The sequence below is a fragment of the Pongo abelii genome, chromosome 1 (assembly GCF_028885655.2).
Source record: "Pongo abelii isolate AG06213 chromosome 1, NHGRI_mPonAbe1-v2.0_pri, whole genome shotgun sequence".
NCBI lineage: Eukaryota > Metazoa > Chordata > Mammalia > Primates > Hominidae > Pongo > Pongo abelii.
The window spans coordinates 141,710,896-141,729,180 of record NC_071985.2 but is presented as its reverse complement, the minus strand read 5'-3'; the positions used below and the strand labels follow the sequence as shown (position 1 = coordinate 141,729,180).

Here is an 18,285-nt window from a genome sequence, read left to right as displayed (position 1 = left end):
ATCAATAAATGTGATTCATCACATAAACAGAACTAAGGACAAAAACCACATAATTTTCTCAATAGATGAAGAAAAGGCTTTTGATAAAATTCAACATTCATTCATGTTAAAAAAAAAAACTCTCAATAAACTAGGAATATACCTCAAAATAATAAGAGCAATCTGTAACAGACCCACAACCAACATGAATGAATGGGGAAAAGCTGGAAGCATTTCCTTTGAAAATCAGTGCAAGACAAGGATGCCCTCTCTCACTACTCCTATTGAACATAGTATTGGAAGTCCTGGCCAGAGCAATCAGGTAAGAGAAAGAAATAAAGGGTATCCAAATAGGAAGAGAGAAAGACAACTATCCTTGTTTGCAGATGACCAGATCCTATATCTAGAAAACCCCATAGTCTTGGCCCAAAAGCCCCTTCAGCTGATAAACAACTTCAGCCAAGTTTCAGGATACAAAATCAATCTACAAAAATAACTAGCATTCTTACACAACAACGACAGCCAAGCCAAGGGCCAAATCAGGAACACAATGCCATTCACAATTGCTACAAAAAGAATAAAATACCTAGGAATACAGCTAACCAAGTAGGTGAAAGAGATCTACGAAGAGAATTACAAAACACTGCTCAAAGAAATCAGAAATGACACAAACAAATGGAAAAACATTCCATCCTAATGGATAAGAATAATCAACATCATTAAAATGGCCATACTGCCCAAAGTAGCATCCAATGCTACTCCTATCAAACTACAAATGACATTCTTCACAGAACTAGAAAAAACTATTTTAAAATTCATATGGAACCCAAAAAAGAGCCCAAATAGCCAAGGCAATGCTAAGCAAAAAGAACAAAGCTGGAAGTATCAAGTTACCCAACTTCAAACTGTACTAAGGGCAACAATAACCAAAAACATCATGGTATTGGTACAAAAACAGACACACAGACCAATGTCTATGAATAGAGAGCCCAGAATTAAGGCTGCACACCTACAACCATCTGATCTTTGACAAAGCTGTCAAAAACAAACAATGGGGAAAGGACTCCCTCCCTATTCAATAAATGGTGCTAGGATAACTGGCAAGCTGTATGCAGAAGACTGAACTGGACCCTTTTCTTACACCATATACAAAAACCAATTCAAGATGGATTAAAGACTTAACTGTAAAATGCAAAAATATAAAAAAACCATTTGGGACATAGGAATGGACAAAGGTTTCATGACAGTAATGCCAAAAGCAATGTCAACAAAAGGAAAAACTGACAAATGGGATCTAATTAAACTTAAGAACTTCTGCACAGCAAAAGAAATTACCAGCAGAGTAAAGAAACAACCTACAGAATGGAAAAAAATTGCAAACTATGCATCTGTACAAAGATCTGATATCCAGCATCTTAAGGAACTTAGATTTACAAGGAAAAAAACAAACCAAACAATCTCATTAAAATGTGGGCAAAGAACATGAAGAAACATGTTTCAAAAGGAGACATACATGAGGCCAACAAGCATATATATATATATATATATATATATATATATAAAGCTCAATATCACTGATCATTAAGAGAAATGCAAATCAAAACTACAATGAGATACCATCTCACACCAGTCAGAATGGCTCTTATTAAAAAGTTAAAAAATAATAGATGCTGGCAAGGTTGCAGAGAAAAGGGAACACATACACTGTTAGTGGGAATGTAAATTAGTTCAAGTATTGTGGAAAGCAGTGTGGTGATTCCTCAAAGAGCTAAAAACAGAATCACCATTTGACTCAGCAATCCCATCACAGGGTATACAGCCAAAGGAATAAAAATCATTCTACCATAAAGACACATGCACACTTACAGTCATCACAGCACTATTCACAATAACAAAGACATGGAATCCACCTAAATGCCCATCAATGGTAGACTGGATAAAGAAAATGTTTTACATATACAGCCATAATAAAGAACAAGATCATGTCTTTTTGTGGGAACATGGATGGAGCTGGAACCTTAGTAAACTAAGAAAGGAACAGAAAACCAAATACTGCATGTTCTCACTTATAAGTAGGAGCTAAATATGAGAACTCATGGACACAGAGAAGGGAACAACAGACACTGGGGCCTACCTGAGGGTGGACAGTGGGAGGAGGGAGAGGATCAGGAAAAATAACTATTCAGTACTAGGCCTAGTACCTGGGTCATGAAATAATCTGTACAACAAATCCCCATGATGTGAGTTTATCTATGTAACACTCCTGCACAGGTAACACTGAATCTAAAATAAAAGTTTAAAAAAAAAAAAAAAAATTTCTAAAAGTTCTTAAGTGGGCTTCAGCTTCTCATGGTACCTATTAATAAATTTGATAATAAATATTGCTTAGGGTACCTACATAATACTTATCAATAAATGAATTTGAAATATAATTCATTGGAAAAAAATATAAAATATCTTTTTACTACAGCAAAAGTCAACATAACAAAGTTTTAGAATTGACAACACTGAAAAACAAGCTAAATGAAAACAACAATCTATACTGATTAATGTTTCATTTATTATTGCTCAAAGTTAGATAACAGTAGGTTCAAATAACCATTGGATTCTCAAAAATCCTTAGTAAAACAAAATACACGGGAATAATATTAGTGATTAATCCATACAATAAGCAGATTCATTAAGTTAGCATTATTTTGCTTTCATAGAATATTTTTCTTCTTGTTAAGAAAATATAAAAATGAAATTTTACATTGTTTCTTGTCAAAATGCAATTAATAGCCAAATAATTATTTCTAAGTGCAACTTATTTCTAAGTGCAATCAGCCCTTAAGGACTTATTGAAACAAAGCCACTGTAAAAGAGCTTTTCAAGAAGTTACAATATAATGGGAAAATAAATCAGTCCATACATTTTGTTGCAAAAAGTGAACAAAGCTAATCAAATACAGGAGAAAAAAATCTGAACAATTATGAACTACTTTTTTAAAATAAAAAGCATGCTTTGTGATTAGGTGTCTTTATTCTTTCTCTTATTAATATAAAAAGTATTTGTTTGTTTTAGAAAATACCATCAAATATTCCCAATAAAGACTTCATTTCATCAGCTTCATCATCAGGATGATACACACTGGGAGAAAGAAGAAAAAGTAAAAATAACTATTTTTTAACAATTTATTTTAAAATACACAATAAATAATGTAATACTAAACACAATAAAATAAACTTGAAGATTGCTGTGAAGTTAATGTATCAAATAAACTTCAGTATGCATAACTTTGTAGGAAGTCTGTTGGGGAAAATTAGGCTTCATAAAATGCAAATGGTAGGAACTGTAAAGGTTATTTCTTTAAATATATTGAAAAGTTATGTCATTTAATAAAGGTGTGAACAGCCTGGTCCAAGGGAAGTGGTGTTTACAACTAATTGATCACATCCAGTTACAGATTTCTTTGTTTCTTCTGCACTCCCATTGCTTCACTTGACTAGTCTTAAAACAAACAAATAAAAGCAAAACAGTGTGAACAAGTCTCAAATCTTTTGACTCTTCAAGGAGAGAGAAACTGCAACACAGTTTCCTTTTCTAAAATGGCCAGCAGTGGGGGAACCCCTGAGATTTAATCTGACATTCTCATTGAACCTGTTGATTGTGAAATAACTGGTTAACTAAAATACAACTTCAACTTTTGAAAAACTAGCTGATCTCATCTGGATTTCTCAAGTGACTTTACCCTTTACAAAATTAACATACTGTATTCAAATCAGTAAAAGTAAGTTTATCAACTCAATATAATGTTTGAATAAACAGCATCAAACATGCAGGTTTTCAAAAACTGAGTTATATGATGTTTGAAACATCTTAAAGAGCTTAGCTCACTGAGGTTTGAAAATTTTAATGTCTTTAATAAATGAAATGTTCAGGCTCTGATCTTTACAATGAACCAAGGAAAAAGGAATGCTGAATTTCTTTGTAAAAAGTTTTTTATTGATATAATCTTAAAGTGTCTTTAAAGAGTTCTTACCTGAAATCAACATCCTTTTTACATTCACTGTTTCTAATAAAAAAATCCACTTTTTTATACTTTGAAGATTTTGGGTTTTTTTCATTGGAAGTAAAGCATAGCTTCTCAATCTCTGGTGACAGATTTTGTGGTTTTCTTTCTTGAAAATGGACCTACATTTGAGATAAAAAATAACAATCATTGAAAGTTTAAGCACTTGGGCAAAATTTAAAAGAAAAACAAAGAAATGCTTCTTCTTACAATAACTGCATTTCCGGCTTGTTGAGGTAATTTTGTCATGGAGGATGCACTGAACTTGGGCATAGCAGAATTTGATAAAGAAATATCCGACATCTCATGTGATGAAACAAAACTAAAAATTAAAATTAATTATTTGTAAAATATGGCAAACAAGAAAAACAAACCATTCTAATTTGGATCATAATGATTTTTGGGGAATATGATCAAAGTTTATCACATTTATCACAAAAATGTAATGCATTGTTTCTAATACTCATGGAGAGCTTGATATATTTCCTTTCCTTTAGACCAAACCATAATTTATATATCCCAAATTAGGAAAAAATACTATTTTTAAGGGACTATAGAAATAGCTATTCAACAATTTTCTTTAAAATTGAGTCTTATGCTTAATTGTCTAGTACATAGAACCCTATACACATTTTCTAAATTCCACTTGCTTAACTTTTAATCTCCTTTCTCTATTCTGGTCTCATTGTAGTTAGATATCTCTAGTTATCTTCTTAGATATAACTGTATGGAAGAATTTACTCTGAACCTTCAGTATTAACTCATTCGCTAAAACACATTTATTATTCACTATCATATGCCAGATATTGTACTCGAAGCTGTGTATGAAGTGATAAAGAAAACATCAGGGAGTTACCATCAAGCAGACAATGAATAAAAACAAATACATAAATAATTATAAATCCTAAAATTATAAAAAGAAAATGAACTGGGTAACAGCATAAGAAATAACAGTGTGGAGCCATAAGCCCATTTTTAAAAGATGATCATCAATGCATCTCTGATGAGGTAACCATTTAAGTTGACACCTGAAGGCTAAAATGTAACAGCCATGTAAGGAGCAATGAGCAGTGTGGGTGGAGACAGGGAAGAATCACATATACTGATAGGATTGGATCGTTTTGTCTCTGACTAATAAATACGTATACATGGCAAGGAATTAAAACAGTAAAAAGTGTATAAAAGAAAAAGCAGGCCAGGCACAGTGGCTCACACCTATAATCCCAGCATTTTGGGAGGTTGAGGTGGGAGGACAGCATGAGTCCAGGAGTTTGAGACCAGCTTAGTCAACACAGCAAGATCCCCATCTCTGGAAAAAAAATTTTTTTTTTTAATTACCCAGGCATAGTGGTGTGTATGTACCTGTAGTCCCAGCTACTTGGGAGGCTGAGGTGGGAGGATCTCTTCAGCCCAAGAGCTTGAGGCTGCAGTGAGCTATAATTATGCCACTGTACTCTACCTTAAATAAATAAAAAAGCAAATCTCCTTTCCATCCCAAATCCTCAGGTCCCACAGGCCTTTTCCCGAGCAGCAACTTCTACACCAGGTTCTCAGAGGCTTCTTGTTAGAATCCATTTTTAAACCCACACATCTTCTGTTTGTCCCTTCTAAACTCTTCCAAAAGTATTTGTTGTTTTTTAAAGCTGTGGTGCACAAAACTGTTCATGTGCCTTGTTACCTTCCTCCTTATGATTTATCTACTTTTTGCTTCTCTACACCTACAGCTTTGTCTCACTTCGATGCTTATATCCGTTTATTCTATGTGACTCAAGAGTTACAACCAACGAAACAAAGTGATAAAAAGACTCATTTTAAGCAAATGTTTTAAAAAGCTATTCAATGATCTAAGAAATCCTAACACGGAACAAGGGTGAATGAGCTCCTGGTCACTGGAACTGTCTTGGTAGAGGTGGCATGATTACTTGCCAGTGATGTTGAATGATGAGTCAAAGATCCAGTGAGAAGGAGACTAAACAATACCGAAGGCCCCCCTTAGCTCTGGAATTCTATTAAAACTATGAGTCTGTGATGCTGATGCTAATAATCAGTAATGGCTAAAAACAGCAAAAATTCCAAGGGATACCACAAATTTAGTATTTTTTAAAGCAGATAAATAAATAATCCTTAAGTAGAAAATCAGACCCTGAATAAAAGGTTGTTGGTATTTCTTCTGTTTTGAAAATTTTGGCTTTGGCCATCATTTCTCTCCCTTGACTTCTAATCAAGTCCAATATTTCCCAATGCATTTTGCATTTTTTGTAAAGATACTTCAAATTGAAGATTTATAAAACTATGTTTTCCATTCTAAATTTCTTATGTTTCCTATATCCTTAAATAACATCTACCTAGGTGCCATTTATTCTTCCCTCTTCCTCAACTATCATATCCTATCAATTGCCACACTGAATCTGCTCTATTTCTGAAATGTTTTAAAAATCCAACCCTACCTCTCTGTTCCCATCACTTCTGCTGTAGTGTAGACCTCATTATAGTCCGTCTTTCTCATTGGCCACCATGCCTCTGGCAGTCCCACTCCCTACGATTCACTCTGCATACTGCTGCTAGGATGATTTTTTAAATCAAAATGTTTTTCCTGTGCTTAAATATTTTGGATGGTTCCTCACTGCCTACCATACAGGTAAAAACTAGAGGGCCCTAGGACACATCTGGCCTACAGATATTATTATTTGGAGGAGGGTGCCACAGAGTATATCACATTTTTTTGAATTAGTTGTCAAAATTTAAAAATAATAAGATATCACATAAAATTTGAGATTCCTAGCTTTTCTTGAAAAATCAGAATATTTTATAACACTAGACTCACATTGCCTGCACAGTAACAACTGTTTGGAGCTGAGTAGTGGCTGCTGCCTTTAGATGGGACACTCTACAGTTGGCCTTGGCCCACCAAATCTTGAAGGTATTTGGGTTTGCGACCCCTTACTGGGTACAGGACAGGTGTCTAAGCACAGCACTCAGAGCCCTTACAATAAGACTTCAGCAACAGACTTTATGCTGTGGCCACACATACGACACTCTACTGGTCTTCGAGCACGGGATGCCTTTTCAAGCCTTATCCCTTTACAGATGCTTTCTTATACCTGGAATGCCTGTCTGCCTCTGTTCTAGTTGTCAAACTCCTATTCAGTTTTCAAGTCTTGTTAAAAGTGAAGGTTCCTGGGCTCCAGTCCCAGAGACAAAAATTCAGTAGATCTAATGTGGGGCTTAAGAATGTGCATTTTTAATATGCACCTCAAAGTGATTTTGATGCAGGTGGTTTCACAACAGCACTTTGAGAAACACACCTCTAAGATTAAGAGGGTTTAGGTTGGCTAATACCTTTTAGCATCTGTGACATCTAATAACTTGATCCCCATCTCCAACTATGTGTCAAGGGGATATAAAGTTGTAAGTATTACAAATCAAAGTTCTAAAACTTGCCTGTTTGACATTTCTCTTTGGAATTTGCTCTTTGACTCTTGAAGGGGTAGCTTACTTCCCCTGGTACTTGAACTCAAAGTGTTTCCAAATCCTATGTGAAGAGATAACATTTTGAAACAAAATGCCAAGAAACAGCTAGAATGAAGCTTTTCACAAGTTCTACAATGCTCTCTCCAACAGATATGATCTGGTTAAGGAAGGAATGAATAATTCTCAGTAACCTAATTTAATTTGCATAGAAAAATTAGGGGCACAAGGCTAAGGGAGTAAAACTATAAAACATATACATTAGCTTATTAGTAACTATATTAAAAGGTCTTCAAGCCACCTGTGTTGTTGTAAAATACATGTTTGGTCTTTGACTCCTGTTTCTAACTCTACTGGGTTGGAAGACACCCAGCTGGTATTCACTGTGGAACTGATTGCTTGCTTGGCGTGTGGGAAAAAACCCACAAACATTTGGTCACAGATGTCTTCTGGGTTGATCATGGTGTGAGAGTGAGGAAAAACAGTTTGTGTTTTTGCACTCACCCTCATTATTTATATACTTACATTTTCATTCACATAAATGATCATGTTGAAGTTCACTCAATATTTTCAGTGGTCTGCTCATAATCATTTAAAGTGCTCTATACACGGGGGGAAATGGCATTTATTGAGACTGATTTTCCCAGTGACAAAGCTATGCCGTCTTAGGACTAGGCTACCTCAAAGGATCAGTACACATTGCCTATTAACTTGCAGTACCCAATGACACTTAAGTTTGAGGTAGGGAACGGTAGTTGTCCGGTGATAAACAAAATTGTGCCTAATGACCCCACATCATGGAGATTGTCCTGGTCTATTCTGTGAAGGTGGTCACATCCTGTTCTTTTCAGAAGCAGTATTAGTTCTCTAGGTAATTCTAAGGGCCCCAAAACAATAACATTTCAACTTCTCACTGCTTCCCTTTGAAATACTCTTTTAAAAACATGAGGTGGGGTATGGTAAGTGGTATCTATAATTGTGGAAATACCAGTCTGCACTGAGAAGGCTGAGGGACTGATTTATTTCTGTCGGCCCTAATGGGAGACAGTATCTCCATTGCTATCTTGTCACATACTGGCCAAGGTTTTCAATTCTCTGTTTTAGTGAAACAGAGTAAATTTGCCTTTCACTCAAAGAGCTAATAAGCCTCATTATTTTGGGGTTGTATACGATTTAAATAGAATTTCTAGTACAGGAGAAACTAATCCTTTCTTTCTTATTTGCTTATTTATTTATTAACTTATTTATTTATTTACTTCGAGCTGAAAAGTCCATATTTCAACTAGAAATAAAAGTTATTTTCTTTGCAAGCAGATGAATAGTTTTAAAAATGGATTTTTTTGTTCTTCACAAATATTTGCAGACCATTTGTGATCTTAGAATGGAGAACAAAATAGTCTGTTTCATGAGAGAAAACTGAATAAACAATTTGAATTAAACTTTTACAAGAGATAGGAGCAATAGAATAGAAAGTGCTCATTTGCTACATTATCATCATGGAATAACCTTGATCTCTGTTCTTAGTGGGGAAATGTTCTTTGTAGAAGAGTCACATTTTCAACTTTACTAAAAATTATAATCTTAACAAACCAAATCTAACTAAACAAGCACACACAACAAAGGCAAAGAAACTTAGTTCCAGGAGCTGAAATGAAAAATATTCAAAGAATTTCTAATGATGATTGCATGCTAAGTATGATTTTACCTGATATTTTTGTCTTCTCAGTATCAGTTGAAAAGCTAGTAACTTCTAAGTTTTCATCATCAAAATCATCCCAAACTTCATTTCCCAATTCAAAGTTCACATTCAAAACTTCTGAAAATACAGAATTGCTTTTATCTGCATCTGTCAAATTTTGGTTTCCAGATACATTAAGATTTCTGTTGAAGAACACTGTTTGAGAGACTTTCTCATTTGAAGTTGTAGAATAGTTACATCTAGAAAAATCTGTTATGTGTATGTATAAAAGACTATAGGTACTTTTTAAACCACAAGCATCGTAGTCTATTGATATATCAAACACATCTTTCAACTACTAAACAGAGTTCTTGAGTAATAGTTTTCAAAAGCATTGTGTCAAGCATTGTTGAATACTGTATTCAGCCAATTCTATTAACTGTATAAAGTTGCACTAAATTTAATTTTCAATACATTTTTTAGGCAATTAATTTTTCCTCTTAATTCCCATATTAGAATAACTCTACTCCAAGATTGGATTATAATAGTTTCTAAAATGGTCTTCCTCCTCCAGATCTTCTCCCTAAAGTTAATTTTCAGTATTGTTATAACAGGTATTTGTCCAAAATAAATAATATTTATTTTTCTCCTGCTAAAAAATCCTCAGTGTTATTCATTGTTTACAGCCTGGATTTAGAGCCAAACTACATAAGTGAAAATTCCACCTCTCTCATTTGTTAGTTGTATGGTCTTAGACAGTAATTCAGACTTCCTGATTCTGCAAAATAATGCAACAACAGTACCTCCTCAAAAGATTGTTATGAGGCGCTAAATGCCTTTAGTTGTACAGTTTTACACAGTATTGTGCTAATAAATGTTTAATAGCTACCTCTACAAAAAGCGTATGCTTATGTATACACGTATAAGTTTATTATAATCTTTGCTGATGTAAAGGCTATACAGCACACATTTTACAAATAACAATAACATATATGGTATGCTTAAATGTAAATTCCATATATCTAATTGATTCTCATTGAATGTTTTCATTAAGTTTTGCCACTCTTTTATCTGTAGTCAACCTATGGCTGCAAGTGACAAATGAATGTAGCTCTCATGTCAATGTTGTTTGATATTTTTGTTAACTCTAACAAGTAAGACGAAAATATTAATAAAACAACAAAGACATCTGTTGGGATTTCACTCATTCATCATTGACTTAAGTAACTTCTTTCCTGAATTAGATAGTAATTTTCAAACACTAGAAGAATATTCTCCCAATTTTTTGTGTTATTCACAATGTAATGGCTACAATAACAACACACATTTGTTTAATCTACACTATTAAAATTTTATCCCTCACTTTCTTAAGTCTAAAAAGTAAGCAAAACAATAAATCAAACCCAGATTGGTAGTGTTTGCTGATTCCTGTGGTATAAATGTTCCCACCATAACTGATTTCAAGCTATTAATGTGACATAATTGAATAAGAAGTTGGGAAAAAATGCACGACAGAACCCTATTATATAGTATTTCTACCATATGGATAAATAATCTCGAGAACACAGATAAGAGTAAAATGCAGTAGAACAATTAGAAAGTGATGAGTTTTGAGTATTTTTGCCTTTGTTTTTAACATAATTTAATTGAAAGTTTATGTAATTAAATTTTCAATAATGGCTGATTCTTGAAAATTTAATAATCATCTCCTGTAAGTTAGTATAAACTTGCTCCAGCATATCACTGAGTTTTCTCCACTTTAAATATCCTCTATCAATTTCTTCACTTGTCCAAACCCTTCCTTGTTCTTCAACTGTACCTATAACTACAGTTCACATTACTCTACTTTTGTATGTTGATGTGCACACACTGAGACACACAATGTATATATGTACTAAAAATGGAAGTTTGTACAGAATGCAATGCGAATGCAGAGGAAGGAGGATCTAAACCTGCAATGGAAGTAAGACATACTCTTCTAAGGTGATACCACGTGACAGACAGACTCCTGAGGTGATAACATATGAAGGAAGAGTAGTCGGAATTTCAGCTTGATAGAGCTGTGGTTGTGAAGCAGGGCAAGAGCAAACAGAACCTATGCCATGAAGAGAGAACACCATGTAAAAGACACAGCAATATGAGAGAACAGCGAATTTGGGGAGAACTGTAAGTTTTCAGGATTTCTGGAGCACAAAGTTGGAGAAGGCAGGGTCCATTGTGTCTGCACAGGTAGTTAAGTGCTAGATCACATTGAAGCTTATTTGCCATATTGAGGAGATTTTTTTGTTTTTTGTTTTTCTTACAGGCAAAGGATAACTATTGAAGATGTTTCAGCAGAAGGTTTACACAACCAGATGTCTGTTAGATCACTTTGAATATTATAGATTGAAGGATAATGAGACTGAAAGCAGAGAGAAAAGTAAGTTATTGCAGTAAATGAGAGACAATGAATGCTTAAGCTAGAGTATCAGCAGAAAGGATAGAGAGGAAATAACAAATATGAGAGATGTGCAGGAGGCAAAATAAGATTTGGTGATTATTTACACGTGGGGTGAGCTATTTAGAAGGACACTTTTTCTGCCTTTAGCAGCTTAACAAAGAAAAGAGTTCATTCATTGACCTAAGGCAAAAAGAGAAGGTGTAGAGTGAGGTACAAAGAAGACAGAGTTCAGATGTTGACATATCTGATATGTTAACTGTTAGGTGGATATGTCCAGGAATGTGATTATACAGATGGATTTGGAGTTAGAAAGAAAGACCTAGATGGGAGATACAGATTTAGAAATTATCAAAACATAGTCAGTGATTAAAGACACAGGCTTGGGTGATACTGTATAGGAAAAGTTTTTGAAGTGAGAAGAATAAAAAAAAAAAAAAGAAAAAAGAATCCTTTTGCAACATCAACAGGAAGAAAAGCCCATGCAGTCTAAGAAGTAACAGGAGACCAACATAATGGTTTTACTGAAATCAAAGGAGAGATTTCCAAAAGAAAGGAAAGACCAGAAGTATCAAATACTACAGAGGTCAAAGAGTAACAGTTGAAAACAGTTCACTGAATTCAGAACTTAGAAAGTCACTAAATGGCCTGAACAAAAACAGTTTCAAAAGACTGATACACAGAAAACCCAAATTTTAATGAATAAAGAGTAACTAGGGTATAAGGAAGTGATGAACATACTGAGTGTCAATTGCTCTTTCAATTAATTTTTGTTTTGATGAGAAAGCAAGAGATAGAGGGTATGTGGACTCTAGAATTCTGTTTTTTGTCTGCCTGGTATGCTTTCCCTTCTTTTAGTGGGAGTACCCTCCCTTTCCTTTGAGGAAACTACTTCTACAATTCCATTGGATCCTAGTAAGGCCATTATTCATGGTGCCCTGCCTTCTCTGGGGCCACAGGTATATAATGACCCAATCCTCAGGTTACTGGGATTGATCAAGGAATAAACACATGACTCAAATGAGGCCAGTTAGAATGAGCTCTGGTCTGCCAAAACTAACAGGGAAGTCTACCTTTTTCCACTGAGGCTGCTAAACTGGTAAGATATAAGTTAGGGGCTACCTGCCGTGTGAGAAACCCTATTAAAAGTAAAGCCAAGTAGCAACAGGCATAGCTAAAAGATTGAGAGAAAGCCAGAGGCATGAGTGCCTTGATTTAGCCAGAATTAAGCCAGATACTTTTCAGTTTACTTGAGACAATTGGTTCCTTTTCTTGTGCTTAAGTCATTTTGAGTAGAATTTTTATCATTTATAATAAAAAAGTCATGACCAGCTAGATAAGGACATGAAGCTGAAGAAGGAAGAGACTTCAGCATATTTATATGCTAAAGGGAAAGACACAGTGGAGAGGAAACAATGAAAATATGGGAAAGAGGAGATGGATAATGATCTTCTAAAGTCCCAGGGAAAGCAGGATTAGATAGAATTAAGATTACAGGAGGAGAGATATGCCTCGAGTGGAAGAAAATATAATTTTTCTTTTAAGACAAATAGATGGTTACAGATGGATGCAGAGACAGGGAAATATATAGTTGAGGGGTAGGGCAAAAAGCTGAAAGAGTTCATATACTACTGGTTCAATTTTCAATTCTCCACTGATCACTAAAAGTCAATTTCATTTTATAGAAATGGCATTGGGCTGGGAATCAAAAGATATGGAATCTATTTCTGGCCTTGCCATTAATTAGATATGAAATTTTTGGGCAAGTCATTTAATCTCTTGGAGTCTTGGCTTCTTTCACTATAAAATGAGAAATAGCACAAAGGTCCCTTCCAATTTAAATCTTATGATTCAACATGCTTTCTCATATAATTTGTGACATTTTTTCTTCTTCCCTTTTTGAAATTGGAATACGAAGATAAAAACTGCCATGCTTTTTAAAAAACATTCTCAAAAGCAGTATTTGAATACATTTAAAGTATGTTTTCCCACCAAAGACTAATATGTAAAAAATATAATAAACACACTCAATTAATTATTACTAACAGTACCAGAAACCCTAACAGCTTTACATGCATTATCTCATTTAATCCTAAAACCCCTAAAATACAACCAGATGAGGAATTTAGACAAAGTGGTTAAGTAGATTATGAAAGGTTATACTAAATGTCAGAGCTAGGACTTGGACAGATTGTTTTCAGATCCTGTGAACTTAACTACCATACCATACAGCTCCTTATTAAAAAAAAAAAAAAAAAAGTGGCCCACTCAGTAAAACAGGGATAGAGTTATTATTGGGGGTTAAAGTATCTAGATGAGACCTTAATATCATAATATAAATTGGATTTGGAATAGTGAGTGGGAAAGAAAAGTAGGAAAACCATGTAAATATAACACAAAAGTAAGCAGAGGGAAGGATAGATAAGCTCTCGTATGCAGAAGGACAGGTAATAATGTAGTAATATAAGGAAGGAGTAAGTTAGAGGGCTACATGTTGAACGAAGATAAATATAAGAAGGTTGACAATTTTATACTTCCTATCCACTTTGTAATGATATCCAGGCTTTGAATAAGTTGGATAAATGCTCCGGTTCTCCAGGTGAGATTAGGGAACTTTTCTTGATCTCATTATTGGTCCTAATAGCTGCCATGGTATCACAAGAGGTAATGAATACTCCAGCCCTTGCCTCTGTAAAATCTTAAATTATGACTAGAGGAAAAAAAAGTTACAACATGAAGGAAAAAAAAATGACAGCATGAAGAAAAGAATGTCAACAGAAGCCAATGCCAAACACATGAAATGATTTTCAGAAAACCCCAAGCTTACCATTTCTACATACAGCCACTTGAAGAAATAACTCAATGGATAGGATTGTCTCATGTTTTAACAGACTGGCTATTAATAGCATTATTCAGGGAAATTATGCTCTATTAATTGCAGGAACCAGAGTAATGATGAACCAGGCCGTGTTGAATTTATATGCATTATCTCATTAATTTAATGACAGACAAAGATAAAAAAGCAAATCTAGATTACAAACTAGCTATATCCCACAACCTAAGTTATTTTCTCATACTAACATAGAATTGTAAAAATCATAGGTTTAAGAATTGGAGAGATATTAAAGGTTACCCAGTTCAATACCTTCATCTTAAAGATAAGACTAAAGCCCAAAGAGATTAAATAACTTGCCCAAGGTCACATTGATATTTTGTAAAACTGGACTCGTTTTATAAACATAAAATTATTTTAAATAATTCTAACCATGTATGAATGTAATCATTCAGTATGTTAATACTCTATATACCCAAGGATCCCTTATTTGCTCAGATTTTCCTCATAGTATCTTTAAATTAAAATAGCATTACGTAGGAAGGAGATTTTTTTTTTAAAAAGTATGACAAACAGAGTAAGACCATCTGAATAACAGACCCAAGAATTTGAAAATGATTCAGTAATCTAAGAGAAAAATGTTGCCAAGTTAATAATTATAATAATTTCAGATGCCGGTGTTTCAATAACACTACTTGTCAATTCAAAGTAATAATAAGCCATTTACTCTCTCAAGTAAGTATCAATGGTAATTTACCTTTGTCTTGATATTCAGATGGTTCTTGTCTAACTTTTCCATAGATTTCAGGCTGATCCCACTGCTCCATTATAGGCAATTCAGATATGTTTAAATATTCTGACCTTTATAAAGATAAAACCATAAAAATGTTAAAGAAAATATGAAAATTAATCTAAGCCTGAAAACTATTTATTCATATAAACAAAAATAATGATTTATCCATTTAACACTTCTATGATAAACTGGACCAAGCCTGGGTAGCAAATAAATAGGTGTTTCATGGAAGTGACCAATACTTTCCTTTACATGCCCTTAGTTAGATAACAAAAGCCACGATCTCTAGAAGTACTGCTGGCATCTATTCTGATGAGTCAGTTCCTGTTCTGTACTAGTTGTTAAATACATTGAATGTCATTCCTGCATATAGAATGCCCTTATCTGGCAGGGAAATTACATATATGATTGTCCTGTAGGCATCAGGATACAGGAAAAGAACAATGAGTTACCACCTAAGGCCTTCTGCTTGCTAACTAGCAATATGAATTTCAGTTTTTCCATCTATACAATGGGACAAAAAAATACGTCATTTTATGGGCCATGCTGTTGTTTAAGTCAGAAAATATAATGCACAAATGTGTAATTTTCATATTATAAATCTGAGATATTATTAATATGGACTGAGCTTCTACATGGAAAGTTTAGACTGTACACCAACATGATTTCCATTTTAAAGTATACTTTTGTCACTTAGTTTATATTCCCTATAAAGAGAGAACCTAAGGGAATGACATAGGATAGGTAGTTTCCTAGGGAAGAGATGATCTAATGAGTGTTATTTCATAACTGTACAGTTCTAAATAAATTCAGGGTATCAAAGATAATGAAACCATTATGATGTTATTGCTTCATTATGGAACTAAACGATAACTGTGACTTGATGGTAGCCAGTGACTATCTTTCCCTGAATAAGTGGTTACCTGCAGGAACAGAGTTTATGATAAATATTTTACCTTAGGTATTAACATTATATTTGTACCTTGATATACTAGGAAGGGAAGGTTTTGGAGTAAAACCAAACTCTTTAAGGTCCACACTTTGATATTTATTCATCTGTATCTATTAATGAAACAAAAATAAGTTCAACTATCAGTTTCACATCAATAACTTGTAACATATGAGCCAAACAACAAAATTCCTGCTGGTACATAAAGTCCCCCAAATCAATGAATTAGGAGAAACTCAGGTTAGTTCTTGACTCGAATATTTCACTCAGGCCCTTCTTAAATGTTGGCATTTTTTTTTTTTTTTTCTGAGATGGAGTTTTGTTCTTTCATCCAGGCTGGAGTGCAGTGGTGTAATCTCAGCTCACTGCAACCTCTGCCTCCCAGGTTTAAGCAATTCTCTGCCTCAGTCTCCCGACTAGCTGGGATTACAGGTGCCCACCACCATGCCTGGCTAATTTTGTATTTTTAGTAGAGACGGGGTTTCACTATGTTGGCCAGGCTGGTCTCGAACTCCTGACCTTGTGATCCACCCGCCTCGGCCTCCCAGAGTGCTGGGATTACAGGCGTGAGCCACCACATCTGGCCTAAATGTTGGCATTCTTCATGGTTCTTTACTAGGTCTCTTCTTACACTACACCTTCTCAATCAAAGATCTCATTTATTCCTGTGGCTTCAATTGTCATCTACATGTGAATGACTCTCAGATTTCTACTTCTAGCTCAGCTCTGTCTCCTGATTTTCAAACAGTTATATCCAACTGTCTGTAGGACATCTTTATCTAGACATCTTGCAGGCCCTCTAAATTCAGTGTTTCCCAAGTTGAACTTATCCTGTTCTCTACTCCGACAAACTTGCTTTTCCTTCAGAATATCTACCTGAACAAGGCCCCACTTTTCTCCCAGTTGCTAATGCCAGAAACCTGGGCATCATTTTTGACTGTTTCTTCTATTTTGTCTCTTATAAACAATGAAGTAGCAAGGTAGTGATTCTACCTCTGAAAAATATTTTAACCCAGTCACTTCTCTCCATTGCTATTGCCACTACCCTAAACTAGGCCATTATTTTGCTTATATTATTGTAAAAACCACCTAATGAGTCCCTTTGTTCCTATTCTATCATCCTCTAATCGCTTTTCTACATTGCAGTCAGAGTGACCTTTACAAAATACAATTTTGATCATGTCACTGGTTAAAATCTTTCATTGGCTTCTCAGTACTTTCATGATAAAGTCTAATCCCTTAAAATAGCAAAAAGGTCTGTATGATCTAGCTCCTACTTGTCTCTTCAGCCTCATCTCTCTCTACTCCTTCACTTGTAATCCAACTCTGGATATACTGTATTACTGAGAAAGAGTTTCTTTAAAGATCTCTCTCTCTCTCTTTCTTTATACCTCTGGACCTTTGTATAATCTCTATGCTTGGAATATTTAGCTATCCCTTCCTACGATCATTCCGGTGCCTGCCCCTCCATTCTTGGCTTATCCTTCAGGTCCCAATCACATCTATTAGGAATCCTTTCTTGGTCCATCAAATGTGGATTGGTACATTTTCTATCTAAACTTAAGTGTGTTGTACTTCTGTCACAGAATCACTCATCACACTATATTAAAAAAGCATGTTTACTTATTTGTATCTTTCACTCAACTAAAAATTCTATGATTGGGAATAAGACTGTCTTATTCGTCACTGTATCTTAGCACTTTGGCATATTCTTGGTACTCAATGAAGATGGAAGGAAAGAAGAAAGATTTAGAAGAAAAAAGGAAGGAAGAAAGAAGGGAAGATGGATTATGAATAATGGTAATATTCTTAGTCAAGCCCACAAGTAATTCTAAAGTACACTCTGGATACCTAATTGGCAGACAGAACAAAGAATATTTATATACATTTAACTACAGAACAATGGGAAAAATGTTATTAAAACTAACCTTCAGACGTTTAACTGGAGGAACAGATGAAACAGCATTCCTGTTTCTTAAATCAGATAAATATGAAGAAATTGTTGACTCTTTAATTTCTGACTTCTGTGCAACTCCAATTTTACCTATGAAAAGAAACTTCAGATTCTTTAGGTTAAACTTCAGATCTTATTCTTAT

General features: G+C 34.4%; 1 protein-coding gene across 10 annotated transcripts in view; it reads right to left on the bottom strand.

Annotated features, from left to right (window-relative positions):
* Positions 1 to 2,519: 2,519 nt before the first annotated feature.
* The window catches only part of HFM1 (helicase for meiosis 1), a 136,414-nt gene continuing 120,648 nt past the window's right edge, over positions 2,520 to 18,285 (bottom strand). For 8 of the 10 annotated variants that reach the window (XM_002810615.6, XM_054531312.2, XM_054531304.2 and 5 more), the window contains 8 exons: positions 18,117 to 18,232; positions 16,222 to 16,301; positions 15,204 to 15,307; positions 9,204 to 9,314; positions 7,472 to 7,562; positions 4,241 to 4,352; positions 4,001 to 4,152; positions 2,520 to 3,108 (listed from right to left, as the gene is read on the bottom strand). In XM_002810615.6, coding sequence (XP_002810661.5) covers positions 3,039 to 3,108; positions 4,001 to 4,152; positions 4,241 to 4,352; positions 7,472 to 7,562; positions 9,204 to 9,314; positions 15,204 to 15,307; positions 16,222 to 16,301; positions 18,117 to 18,232 — 836 coding nt within the window. In that variant the 3' untranslated portion in view covers positions 2,520 to 3,038. Of the gene's footprint in view, positions 3,109 to 4,000; positions 4,153 to 4,240; positions 4,353 to 7,471; positions 7,563 to 9,203; positions 9,315 to 15,203; positions 15,308 to 16,221; positions 16,302 to 18,116; positions 18,246 to 18,285 lie in introns of those variants that run through there. The other 2 variants (XM_054531307.2, XM_054531320.2) reach the window with 2 other exon arrangements.